At 35.9% G+C, this 13544-nt stretch overlaps 1 protein-coding gene across 2 annotated transcripts in view; it reads left to right on the plus strand.

Moving 5' to 3' along the window:
• MAEL (maelstrom spermatogenic transposon silencer) overlaps window positions 1-13544 on the plus strand; it is a 37353-nt gene that overhangs the window by 10218 nt on the left and 13591 nt on the right. For both annotated transcript variants that reach the window (XM_007172457.3, XM_028164053.2), the window contains 3 exons: window positions 5537-5661; window positions 6445-6499; window positions 6619-6760. In XM_007172457.3, coding sequence (XP_007172519.2) covers window positions 5537-5661; window positions 6445-6499; window positions 6619-6760 — 322 coding nt within the window. The remainder of the gene's footprint in view (window positions 1-5536; window positions 5662-6444; window positions 6500-6618; window positions 6761-13544) is intronic.

Genomic DNA, 13544 nt, shown 5'->3' on the forward strand with positions numbered 1-13544 from the left:
TGGTTGGAAAAGATGCTTGGTATGATTTCAGTTTTCTTAACTTTACCCAAGCTTGCTTTGTGGCCCAGCACGTGATCTATCCTGGAGAATGTTCCATGTGCACTTCAGAAGAATGAGTGTTGTGCTGCTTTTGGATGGAATGCTCTATAAACATCAATTAAGTCTATCTGGTCTAATGTGTCATTTAAGACCTGTGTTTCCTTACTGATTTTCAGTCTGGATAATCTATTCATAGATTTAAGTGGGGAGTTAAAGTTCCTCACTCTTAATTGTGTTACTGTCGATTTCTTCTTTTATGGCTGTTAGCATTTGCCTTATGTATCAAAGCACTCCTGTGTTGGCTGCATATATATTTATAATTGTTAAATCTTCTTGGATTGATCCTTTGATCATTACGTAGTGTCCTTCTTTGTCTCTTGTAACAGTCTTTATTTTGAAGTCTATTTTGTCTGATACGAGTATTGTTACTCCAGCTTTCCTTTGATTTCCTTTTGCATGGAATACCTTTTTCCATCCTCTCACCACTTTCAGTCTGTATGTGCCCCTAGATCCTAATTGGGTCTCTTGTAGACAATATATATATAGGTCTTGTTTTTGTATCCATTCAGCCAGGGTGTGTCTTTCGGTTGGAACATTTGATCCATTTACATTTAAGGTAATTACCCATATGTATGGTCTTATTGCCATTTTGTTAGTTGTTTTGGATTTGTTTCTGTAGGTCTTTTTTCTAACCTTTCTCTTTTGTTCTCTTGTGATTTGATGACTCTTTAGTGTTGTGTTTGATTTTTTCTTTTTTGTGTAAATATCTATTGTAGATTTTTGGTTTGAGGTTACCATGAGGTTTTGATATAGCAGTCTATATACATACAAGATTGTTTTAAGCTGCTGGTCTCTCAGTTTCAAATGCAGTTCCAGTGTCCTGCGTTTGTACTCTCCTCATGTCAGGATTGCTAGTTTTGATACCATATTTGTAGGTGGATGATTTCCTACCTTTATTGTATATTTACCTTTACTGGTGAGATTACCCATTTGTAATTTTCTTGTTTCTGGAAGTGGTCTTTTCCGCCTAGAGAAGTTCCTTTAGCATTTGTTGTACAGCAGGTTTGGTGGTGCTGAATTTTGTCAACTTTTGCTTGTCTGTAAAGCTTTTGATTTCTATGTCAAATCTGAATGAGAACCTTGCTGGGTAGAGTATTTTTGGTTGTAGGTTTTTCCCCTTTCATCACTTTAAGTATATTATGTCACTCCCTTCTGGCTTGCAGAGTTTCAGCTGAACAATCAGATGATAACCTTATGGGGATTTTCTTGTATGTTATTTGTTGCTTTTCCCTTGTTGCTTTTAATATTTTCTTTTTGTCTTCAATTTTTGTAAAATTGGTTAATATGTCTCGGCACATTCCTCCTTGGATTTATGCTATATGGTACTCTCTGCACTTCCTGGACTTGGGTGACTGTTCCCTTTCCCATGTTAGGGAATTCTTCAGCTACTGTCTCTTCAAATGTTTTCTCAGGTCCTTTCTCTCTCTCTTCTTCTGGGACCCCAATCACGTGAATGTTTGTGCATTTAATGTTGTCCCAGAGGTCTCTTAAACAGTTTTCATTTCTTTTCATTCTTTTTTTCTTTATTCTGTTCTGTGGCATTGATTTCTACCATTCTGTCTTCCAGCTCACTTATCTATTATTCTGCCTCATTTATTCTGCTGTTGATTCTTCCCAGTGTATTTTTCATTTCAGTTATTTTATTGTTCCACTCTGTTTGTTCTTTATATTTTCTAGCTCTTTGTTGAACATTTCTTCTGTCTTCTTGGTCTGTGTCTCCATTCTTTTTCTGAGATCTTGGATCATTTTTACTATCATTACACTCAATTCTTTTTCAGGTAGATTGCCTATCTCCACTTCACTTAGTTGTTCTTCTGGAGTTTTTATCTTGTTCCTTCGTCTAGAACATATTCTTCTACCATCTCATTTTGTCTAACTTTCTGTGTTTACGGCCCCATAGGCTTCAGGTTTGTGGTTCCTCTTCTGGTGTCTTCCCCGTGGTAGTGAGGCTAGTCTAAGAGTCTTGTGCAGGCTTCCTGGTGGGAGGGATTGGTGCCTGCCCACTGGTGTGTGGAGCTGGGTCTTGTCCCTCTGGTGGGCAGGGCTGTGTCAGGGGGTGTGTTTAGAGGCAGCTCTGGGCTCAGGAAGACTTTAAGCAGCTTGTCCGCTGATGGGTGGAGTTGTGTTCCTGCCCTGTTAGTTCTTTTGGCCTGAGGCATCCCAGCACTGGAGCCTTCGGACTGTTGGGTGGGGCCAGGTCTTGGTGTCAGAATGGTGGCCTCCAGGACAGCTCACACCAATGAGCACTCCCCAGCACCTCTGCCACCAGCGCCCTTGTCCCTGCAGTGAGCCACAGCTGCCCCCACTTCCCCAGGAGATCCTCCAAGACCAGCAGGTAGGTCAGGCCCAGGCTCCTATGAAGTCGCTGCTTTTTGCCCTGGGTCCTGGTGCACATGATACCTTGTGTGCGCCCTCCAAGAGTGGAGTTTCTGCTTCCCCCAGCTCTGTGGAGCTCCTGTGATCAAGCCCCGCTAGCCTTCAAAGCCAAATGCTCTGGAGCTCCTTCTCCCAATATCAGACCGCCAGACTGAGGAGCCTGACGTGAGGCTCAGAACTCTCATTCCTGTGGGAGAACCTCTGCAATACCACCTGGCAGGTATGGGATTTGATTATATCGTGAATACATCCCTCCTACCATCTAGTTGTGGCTTCCTCTTTGTCTTTGGAAGTAGAATATTTTTTTCTGATCGGTTCCAGTCCTTTGTTGCTGGTTGTTCAGCATTTAGTTATGATTTTTGGTGTTTTTGTGGGAGGAGGTGAGCTCAGGTCCCTCTACTTTGCCATCTTGTCCTCTGTCCAGAGAAACTAATCTCAGTATTTTGAATCATCTTTAAATCTTTTGATCATTTTGCAGAGAACTGACAGCTTCATGATATTGATTCTTTATGTTAATATGGGGCTACTCTTTTTATTTTTCAGATGTGTAGTCATTTGTAATAAAGTCTTATAATTTTCTCCAGAATCTTAATGTTATTGGTTATAGCTTATCATTTTTCTTGCTATTATACAGGATAGCTCAAAATTATATTTTCTAATTGTTTACTTTTGTGTTTTGGTTTTATCCCACCTTTGCCAAACTCTTGTTTTTTTAACAGATTTCCTTACATCTGTGAAATGACTCTTCTAATCTGTATCTTTTACTTAAAAAATTTAAAACTTGTTCTGTCTTAGTGTGCTGGTTATGAGCTCTAGTTTTTGATCTTTCACCAATGAGTGTTCTGTTTGCTGTAGTGTTCTTTTCTCTTTTTCTTAGTTTTGGTATGTATTCTTTATTAGGATAAAGAAATTCCCTTCCGTTTCCGGTTTCACTAGAGATATCAGTTGCACATTTTAATCAATACTCTTTCTGGATCTCAGATGATTTGTGTCTCTTGTCTGTATAGTGATTTGCTAATCATAAACCAACCTTACATTTCAGGAACAAATCCAACATCATCACTGTATGACTCTTAAATAAATTGCTGGATTTGGTTTGCTAATATTTTGTTTTAGGATTTGTGCATTTGTGTTAAAGCCTGAGGTTAATCTTAACCAGTTTTATTATCAAGGCTATTTTGCCATCCTAAAATGGGTTGAGGAATGTGTTTTCAATTTTTGAGTTTACATTTGGTTCTTTTTTATGGTTCTGTTGAAGTTATCAGTATTTTTTCCATTTCCTTGAACATAATAAGCCTCATTATTTTAAAGTTTTTTGTCTGATAACCCTATTACAGGGATCTTTTTTTTGGATGTATTTTTATAGTCTGTTGGTTATCTTGATGTTCAATCAAGTTTTCAGTTGTCTTATTATATCTGGTCATTTTTGAGTGCTGAACAGTACATATGAAAACTTGTTACTCCTCTCCAAAGATTTATGATTGTTTCTGGCAGAAATCTGGAGTAACTATCCATCTCAGGTTGCTTTAATCTAATTTCAGATATTGAGATAATTTAAAATTGGGTTCAGACTTATGAGAGTCAGTCTCTTTCTAGTTGGTCTTTACTTAAAAAAAAGAGGAGGAAGATGGACATATTACCACCAAAGAATCATCAGTAAAATTTATAATTGACTTCACAGCATAAATAGTGGAGGCCAGAAGACAGTTGAATATTTTTTAATTTATAAATTTTTATATATACACAGGTAATATTGGAGTAATATTTTTAATTCTTCATAGCTCTAGATCTGTTGAAAATTTCTCAGTTTCTCAGCCTTTATATCTCCTCTTCTAGAGTTGATAAATGCCCAAATTACCAACAAACTCAAGTGCCAGATTCAGCTCTCCAGGATTTCATCCTTTCTAAGATTTTGGGCCCATAATTCCTCACTACATTTATATCTCTGCAGTGCCTTCAAGCAGGCGTTTCATATGTTCAGCTTTCCCTAGTCAGTCATTATCAGAAATTGAACTCTTGCTGCATTTTTTTTGGCTGTACATTGCAGCTTGTGGGATCTTAGTTCCCTGACTAGGGATCGAACCCAGGGCGCCAGCAGTGAAAATGCCAAGTCCTAACCACTGGACCACCAGGGAGTTCTGAGCATTCTTTTTTATAGTTTCCAGTTTTATGCTGAAATTCATAATTTGATTATGAATTTTTAAAATTGATTATGATTAGTTAAAACCTGTGTCCAGTAACTTCAGCATCTGGACTACCTTTGGATCTCTATTAACTTTGTTTTGGTTCTCATTTTTTTTCTTTGTTTACCTGGTTATTCACATAGACTATTTGGGAAAAAATGATTTAATGAGGTTTATAGTGATGTTTTCTTCCTCCAGAGAGGATTTATGTTTCCTTTTTCTAGACACCTGGGGTCTCACAAACCAGGCCCCCAAAGCTGTCAGAAGCACACTCTCAGCCATTAAACTTCCTCTTCTGGAATTAGCAAATGACTCCAGGGGGAACACTGCCCCCAGAGCTAGACTCACCTCTCTGGATTTTATAGTATTTTGCATCTTGATCTAATAATTCCTTGCTACTGAAGGTGCTCTTGACATCCTAAATTTTTGTGGGAAGTTTGGTCGGAATTACTTGGTCCATATTTTACCTGAAGTAGAAGTATTCATCGTACAGTCTTTCAAAAAGCAGTCATTACTATCAAGGTCTCCAGCCTTATTAATAAACCAGATTCATGAAAGGCCACATAGGAATAGTGAAAACACTATATAGGCTCTTTCACTTAACAAACCTCGGTTTGAGTCCTGACTCCACTGTTCACCAGCTATTAACTTACTGCTAACTTCTGTGTTTCTCAGTTATCTCTTCTCTAATATGTGTATATTATCTACCTCATGAGATTATGGGATAAAATATGTAAAGTACCTAACCATAAGCAGGCTTGGTACAAGTGCTTAAATATGAGTTATCCACTACTCCCTTCCTGTACCCTTCTATACCTACTCCATAATATTTGTCTTAGTCAGATTTTTAACTCCTACCTACTTTTTATTTCCTTCAGGTGATTCTAGTCACAAGATTCCTATTTCAAACTTTGAATTTGGGCATGACCAAGCAATTGTGTTACAAAACCTTTATAGATTCATTCATCCACATCCAGGGAACTGGCCACCTGTCTACTGCAAGGTAATTTCAACGTAAGAATTTCTTTTAAGTCATTACTTAGAAACCAAAAGATCCATGAAAGATACCCAAAGAAATAACTTTTGCCTCTGTATCAGCTGTGTGTTAAAATATATATGTTCGTTCTTATTTTGAATATAATTAGGTGTAATGCTTTTTCTTCTAAATCTCTCTGGTATTGGAGGGATTTTGAAGACTGCAAAAACTGAATGTATTTCAGCTTCGGTCGATCTCATGTTTTTAGTTCCTCCTTCTGAAATATCTTCAATTGTTTTTACTCTGAAGGATGGATTTCTAGTCTGTACACCTATCCTCGCCTCCTAGGCAAGAGAATTGTTTGTTCAAAATTGTTTTTGTAGCAGTCCCTTGATCTTCTTTTTGTAATCTTTATTATTTGTTTTGTCTAAGTTCTTCTAGGCTAGGTGTCATAGAATTGGGTTTAAACCTTACTGTTTATTAGTGTCACCATGAACACCATGAACACAAATCACCTTATTTATCTTTTTCTGAACATTGGTTTCTTCATTTGCTTACCCTAAGTCTCACTTGCTGTTCATAAAGTATATTAACATTGCTTTATGAACATAACTGGTTATTATTAGCAGTATTTTCTAGAATATGTTGTTCTGTTTTACAGTTCTTGTTTAGTTGTCACAGACTCTTCAGTCTCTCCCTTCTCACCATCCTTACCCCTCCTCCCTCCCCTTCCCCCAGTTTGAAAGGACCACATTAATTAAAAGTAACAGAAGATAGGAGAAAATAAGTAAATTTTTTTCCCTTCTCCAGTCTGATGATAGAGCCAGAGTCAACTGGTGTTTGAAGCACATGGAGAAGTCATCAGGTAAGTTAAACTGGGTCACTGCTCAAATGCATTTTAATATCTGTGTTTCCATCTTGATGTACATGTTCTGTGTACCTAAACTTACTAATTGTATGTGTGTTTCTGTTTACCAATGGAAGGAATCAGGCAAGATCTAGAACTTCTCACTGTAGAGGATCTTGTAGTAGGGATCTACCAGCAAAAATTTCTCAAGGAGCCCTCTAAGACCTGGGTTCGGAGCCTCCTAGATGTGGCCATGTGGGATTATTCTAGCAACACAAGGTATTTATAGTGATTTTGTGATAGTGATGCTGACTTTTTTCTGAACTGAAAAAATATGGTATGATTAGTTTTTGCCTTTTTAAACAATATTTTCCTATGAAACTTTGGAATCATTGTATTTCCTTGAATATAAGATTTAATTGATTGTAAGGTACATTGTTACTTCGTCTATCAATAAAAACAAAAAACTACCAAATAAACTGACAGTGCTTTATCACTTAGAATTTCTGTACTGATGAAAGAATATTTTGTATTTATTTGTATAGACATTTTATTACATAGAATTCTTGTAGTTATAAGAAATATAGATGTGAAATAAATTGAAAGTTTTTTTTATTTTGAAATAATTTTAGGCTTACAGAAAAGTTGCAAGACTCTAGTACAGGGAAGTTGTATATACCATTCTCAGATTCTCTAATTGTTGATATTTTTATATATTTATAACTTTTTCTCTAAATATATATACACTGTTTCTTTTTCTCAGCCTCTTGAGAGCAAGTTGCTGTCATGATGCCTTTTCACCCCTGAGTATCAATGTGTTGTTCCTAAGAACAAGATCATGTATATTGCCACAATACAGTTATCAAAACAGGATATTGCCATTGATACAGTACTACTGTCTAATCTAAAAGCTATATTCATATTTTGCTAATTGTTCTAATAATGTCTTCTATAGCCAAAAAAAAAAAAAAAATACTTTAGGATCCAAGCCAGGACGACATGTTGCATTTAGTTATTATGTCTCTTTAGGCTCCTTTAATCTGGAATAGTTCCTTAGTCTTTGACTTTCATGATCTTGACCTTTTTGAAGAGTACAGGCCAGTTACTTTGCAAAATGTTTCTCAGTTTGAGTTTGCCTATATTTCCACATGGTTAGATTAAGGTTATATATTTTTAGCAGGAGTACCGCAAAAGTGATCTGTCTTCTCAGTGTGTCATATCTGGAGGCATCTGATGTCAGTCTCATTACTGACAACTTTGATCATTTGCTTAAGATAGTGTCTGCCAAATTTCTCTATTGAAAAGTTACTCTTTTTTACCTTATAATTAATATTCTGTTGGGAGATTCTTTGAGATTTGGTAGATAATCTATTCCTCAGACTTTAAGCTGCTAGTTTTAGCATCCATTGATGATTTTTGCCTGGGTCAATTATTACTGTATTTGTGAAATGATGGTTTTCTAATCTGATTTTTGCTTCTACATTTATTAGTTAGCATTCTACTGTAAGGAGCTTTTCCTCTTTGCTGACTTTTTTTTCATTTATTTATGAGTATGGACTCATGTATTCCTATATCTTATTCAGTGGGCCATAATCTCTTACTAACTTATTTTTATGCTCAGATTGTTTCCTTTGTGGCCAGTGGAAGTCCCTTCAAAGCAGTGGTCTCTTTGTTTGGGTTTTGTTGTTGTTGTTGTTTTTTACATTGCTGCCTCATTCTCTGAGTGCTTCTTTGCTTTCCAGCTCCATATATTTCAGGTTCATCTTGTACTTTTCCCTGCTTCAGCTTTGAGTTAGCCATTTCTCCAAGGAGCCTTGATTCCTTTTAGAGGAAGAGTGTGCATTTAGGAGATAGAATCTGGGTGCTGGGTGTTCATTCCTATTAGACTGTCATTGATTCTAGTTCCCCTTAGTGGAAAGAGCTAGTAAATATATGTGTATACATACCTTTCATAAACATTTTTATGCACCTAGGCTCACCTGCCTGCTCCTTCCTCTCTCTCTCCCTCTGTCTTTATCTCACCATGAGTTCGTGCTGAACCTACAATTCCAATTTAAAACCATAGAGTTTTCCAGTTTTCCATTTTTGTATTGCCCTTCTGAGTGGAAGAACCTGGTGCTCAACATTTTTGTTTGTCCAGTCCTAGAATGCATTAAGTTGTTTTAGAATTAAGTGATACCACTATTTTAAAAAAGGCATATTAACAGTTTAGAATCTTCTTTCAGTTGTTTTAGTCTGAAAGTAGTCAAAATACTTTGTTCAGAAGTTATTGGAGTTGGTTCTTTTTTTCTCCTTCAGTGTGGTTAAATTATTCATTTGAAATATAGTTAAGTCTGTTTGCTTGTTTTATTCCATTTTTGGTTTTGCCCATCTTTGTTGATTATATTTTGAATGTGGACTGTATTAGCATAGTTCAAACAAAGTATATTCAGAAGTATCACTCTTCAGTCTAGCTCCATAAAGTTCCTTGGATTGCATTAACTTTATAAATTAACTTGGAAAACTGAAATCTTTATATAATGTTGAATTCTGTCCAAAGGCAAGAGGTGTCTTCCCATTGTTCAGATCTACTTTTGGGTCTTTCAAGTCTGTTTTAAAATTTTTCTCACACAGATTGTGCCTATCTGGGACTGGTGAATTTTTGGGGGGCAGTTCCCACAAAAATTTCTCTGTTTCTTCTATGAAAATTGAATTGATTAGGCTTTCTAACTTTAATGGGATCAATTTTGGTAATCTGTAATTCCTTAGGAAATTATGCATTTTATATACATTTCCAAATTTGTTTAAAATTAAGTCTGCAAACTAAGTAGTCTTTTATAATTTTTAAAATTCCTTGTTTCACTGGTTATTTATCTCATTGTTTCTTATATACTTGTGCTTCTACTTTTTTCCCCTAAATCATGCTAGCGTAGTGCACTGTCTATTTTTTTCAAAACAACAGTTTATTAGATCTGCTAATTTTCTATTCTCCTCCTCATTCATTTCTGCTTTTATATTCTTGGTACTTTGTGGTTCTTTTTTTTAGATTTTTGGGCTCGGTATTTAGTTAATTTGGGGGGTTTTTTTTATTGGTAAGTGTTTAGTACAGTGAATTTTCTCTTAAACACGTCTTGCAGTGCATCCCATAAGTTGTTGACATAGTATTTTGTCATTTTTAAAAAAAATTCTGTAGTTTCAGCTCTCTTTAACCCAGGAGTTAATATGAGGCTTTTAAATGTCCATATGGAAAGCCTTTTTGGTTTTTGTTAGTAAATTCTAGTGTCTTTGCATTGTGATCAAAGTATTGTTTATAATATTTCTATCTTATGGAAGTTACTAGTGTTTTGCAGTTTTTTGCTAACTAAATATATAATCAATTTTTGTGAATGTTTTGTGGGTATGTGAGAAGAATATGTGTTTATCAGGGTGCAACATTTGACAAGTATCCGTAAGCTCTACACTATTATGTTTAAATTGCTTTATCTCTTTATTTATATTTTGTCTACTTGATCTGTGTTATATTGAGAGTGCTGTGAAGTCTCATTACTACTGTTTCCGTGTATGTCTCATTATATCTCCTATAGCTATAAGTGGCTGTTGTGTTATTTGATGCCTTTACAGAAAAAGTTTGCTGAATCTTGATCTAGTAGATTGATCAAGGGCTCTTGGGAATGGCAGTAACTCTGTTCTTGCATGTTGAAAATTTTTTCTGTTGGTTTACATTTTATTTCCTTGAGTTTCTAGAAAGTACAGCTGCATTGCTGTATTGCTTTATGTTGCTTTTTAGAAGTTTGTTCATTTAATTCTCTTGATCTTTTAAGTTATTTTGATCTTTTTGCCTGGAGACCTTAAGAATGGTTTTTCATCTTTAAAGTCTAATAGTTTTCCTGGAATGTTTCTCTGAGTATATTACTGCAGGTCAGTCTTCCCAGGTGTTTGGCAGGCCCTTTTAGTATGCAGAATCAGGTCTAATTTCTGGAGATTTTTCTTAGATTGTAGTTTAATATTCTATTCCATTTAATTTTTCTTAAAGGTGTCCAATATATGTATGACTGGTCTTCTTTACCTTTCATTATGGTGACTTTTTCTGACCCTTGTTTCTTCTTTCTTTAGTCTCTTATTCTCATGGTAGTTTTCTGTTTTCTTCAGTTTCCCTTATTAACTTCTCGTTTGAATCTGTTCTTCCTTAGGCAGTTTGTAATTCAGTTCTTTTCCTATATGATTTTTATTTCTTTCCTGAGTTTTGTCAACTCTTTTCTTCTTTCTGTTCTTAGTTTTGAAGTTTCTTATTCAGGCCATGTTTTCGTATCTTCAAAATTTTTGTTTAAGGATATTTAATTCATATATTAATAACAATATAGAGTGTTATGTTATAGTGTTGTTTTATAGTTTTCGTCTTCTTCATGGTTTTTTTCGGGGGTTGGGGATGGGGAGAGGTACCAGCTATAGTGATTCTCATTTTCTGTTTACCTCTTGCAGTGGCTTTCTGTTGTTCCTTTGCATTTCTTGGACAGGGCTGTTTATTTGGGGTGGTTTGAGATTTGTAGTTCAAGTGCTTCCTCTTCTGTCAGTGTAGCAAAGTATGGTTTCTTTGAATGCTTTCAGGGTGGTGGCAGTGTGGTTGTGGGTCTTTCCATTTTTTTCCTGCTTTCTTTGTCCTGGAGTCCTAAGTTTCCCCCTCTGTGCTTTTTTTTCCCCTTCACACAGTCTCTAAAGGACTCCTTCCCTTCCTCTTGCCCTCTGCTGCCCAGAAACAGTGCCTTCCAGGCTGCCTTCTAGAGTCTTCAGGCACTGTTAAGTCAGTTTCCTGTAGCCAGTGCTCTGATCTACCAGGATTCTGAATATTTATCAACCATCTCATTGTGGGAATGGTTGTAATTTAATCTTGGGCTCTCATTTTCCTTTCTCTCTCTTCCCCCTTGTTTTCTGGGCTCCACCCTCTCTATAAAGCTATATAGAGGCTTGGGTGTGAACTTGAGAAATGACTTCATTGGAAAGTAAGGATTTTCTTTTGGTAATTGAGTCTTGTAGTCTTGTAGTTATGCTTCTCTTAGTTATGCTGCAGGTATATACTTTGTTTTGTTTAATCTTGTTAGTCTTAAAGTTTATGGATGATGTGTTAGGATATTTGGATTTATGTACCATTGCCTCAGCTACTGGCTAAAGTATTCCTAAAATTTCACATTCAGAATCATTCATTGTCCGTGTTTTCATACACTGTTGTCTCTGTGCCATTCAGGGTGGTGATGTAGCATTTCTTAAAAGAGAATTGTACTGTTGTCTCTGGATTTTCTCCTGAGCCACTGACAGACACCTTTTCTGCAAGTTTTGATGCTGGTTCTTTCTTGATCTTATCAGATGATACCAGTAGAAGGTTTCAGAGACAAACCAGTACTTTCTCAATGGTTTATTGACTAAAATGTTGAAGGATTACAGTTGTTTGGTTATCCAGAATAATACTCAAAGATATATGCAGAACAGAAACAGATTCACAGATATAGAAAACAAACTAATGGTTACCAAAAGGATGAGGGTGGAGGGAGGGACAAATTTAGGGATATGGGATTAACAGATACAAACTAATATATATGTAATAGATGAACAACAAGGATATACTGTATAGCACAGGGAATTATACCATTATCTAGTAATAACCTGTAATGGAATATAATCTGCAAAAATACTGAATCACTAAGCTGTATACCTGAAACTAACATAATATTGTAAATCAACTATACTGCAATAAAAACAAAAATAAAATACTACATACCACTGCTTTAAAAAATAATACACTTGTACATGTTTAGGCAATGGCAGCTATTTCTAGACTGGCCAATAGCAGTTGTAGAATACCTTAAATTGTATGATGCAGTCCAACAAATGCATTCAGTTAAAATGTGAAAAAATCATGTTTTAGAATAGAAGAAATGGTGTTGAGTCTCAGAGTACGTATAGGCTGCAACAAGAGTAGAGTAGCTTTGGTGTAAGACATTTTTGGAGGTCTGTGCCATGGGATTTTATTAAAGATAGAACCTGTTACAGAGTACTTTAAGAACTTTAATAATAACTGCTTTGGAAAGGATGGGTCTACCTTTTCCTGAGCTTCATAATATTGTAAGATTCCAATATATAGTATTTTACAAGGGAGTTTTGGTTGTAGCGGACAATAGGAACTATTTTAGAATCTGTTAGTTAATATAAGCAGATAGGACTCATTTCAAACACTGCTCTTAAACTTCTACTTAAAGGACATTAAAGTTTGTAATAAATTTTTGATAAATGTCTCTAGCTCTAGGAGAAATGGGTGGGTTTTATATTGGTGAAATAGAATACAGTTACACAAAAAGTATCAGAATCTTAAATAAGCAGGCTGTTAATAACTATCATGTTACTTTGAAGGCTAGAGTATAACCTTTATAGATACCCCATTCTCCTTGTTGCTTCCTGTCATAATTGTCCTTGGATTAATTCACTGTGACCTGGTGACTGAAACAAAGCAGCTTTTATTTAATCAACGAATATTTATTGAGCATCTCCTCTGTCCCTGTGAGCAGAGATTTGGGTTGAAGGAAGGACCTTTCCAAGAGAAGAAAATGGCCAAAACACTGACTCGGGAATGAAAGTATAGAGACCGTTTAAGAAAAAAACAGTGAGTCAGTTTGACTAGAGCAAAGAGCATCTGTAACTGTCAGATGACAGTGGTTCCTGAGAAAGGGAAAGGCAGGGTTATCCTTGAAAAGGAGAAGAAACTTAACCCTAAATAAGAGGAAAAGAGATCACTGAGACCTTTGGAAATCAAGAGGAAAAGCGTGTAAAAGGCCTTTATGCTGCACATTATTTTAGTGAATGAAGTGGTGGTGAAACTTTGGGAGTAAGTTGCAAACTTAGCAGACATATTCACTTACAACCTTATGCTACTACTTCGGAGTGCAATTTCATAAAAGACACGTTGGAAATGCATTAAAGTTGAAGCTATATTTCAGGCTGCATAATGAATATTAATAGCGTAACAGAGTGTACAGAGCTGTTCTGATAATCGTTAGATTTTTAGAATATGAATCTTCCTTTGCTAGAAAATACACTC

The sequence above is a fragment of the Balaenoptera acutorostrata genome, chromosome 1 (genome assembly GCF_949987535.1).
Source record: "Balaenoptera acutorostrata chromosome 1, mBalAcu1.1, whole genome shotgun sequence".
NCBI classification, from domain to species: Eukaryota; Metazoa; Chordata; class Mammalia; order Artiodactyla; family Balaenopteridae; genus Balaenoptera; species Balaenoptera acutorostrata.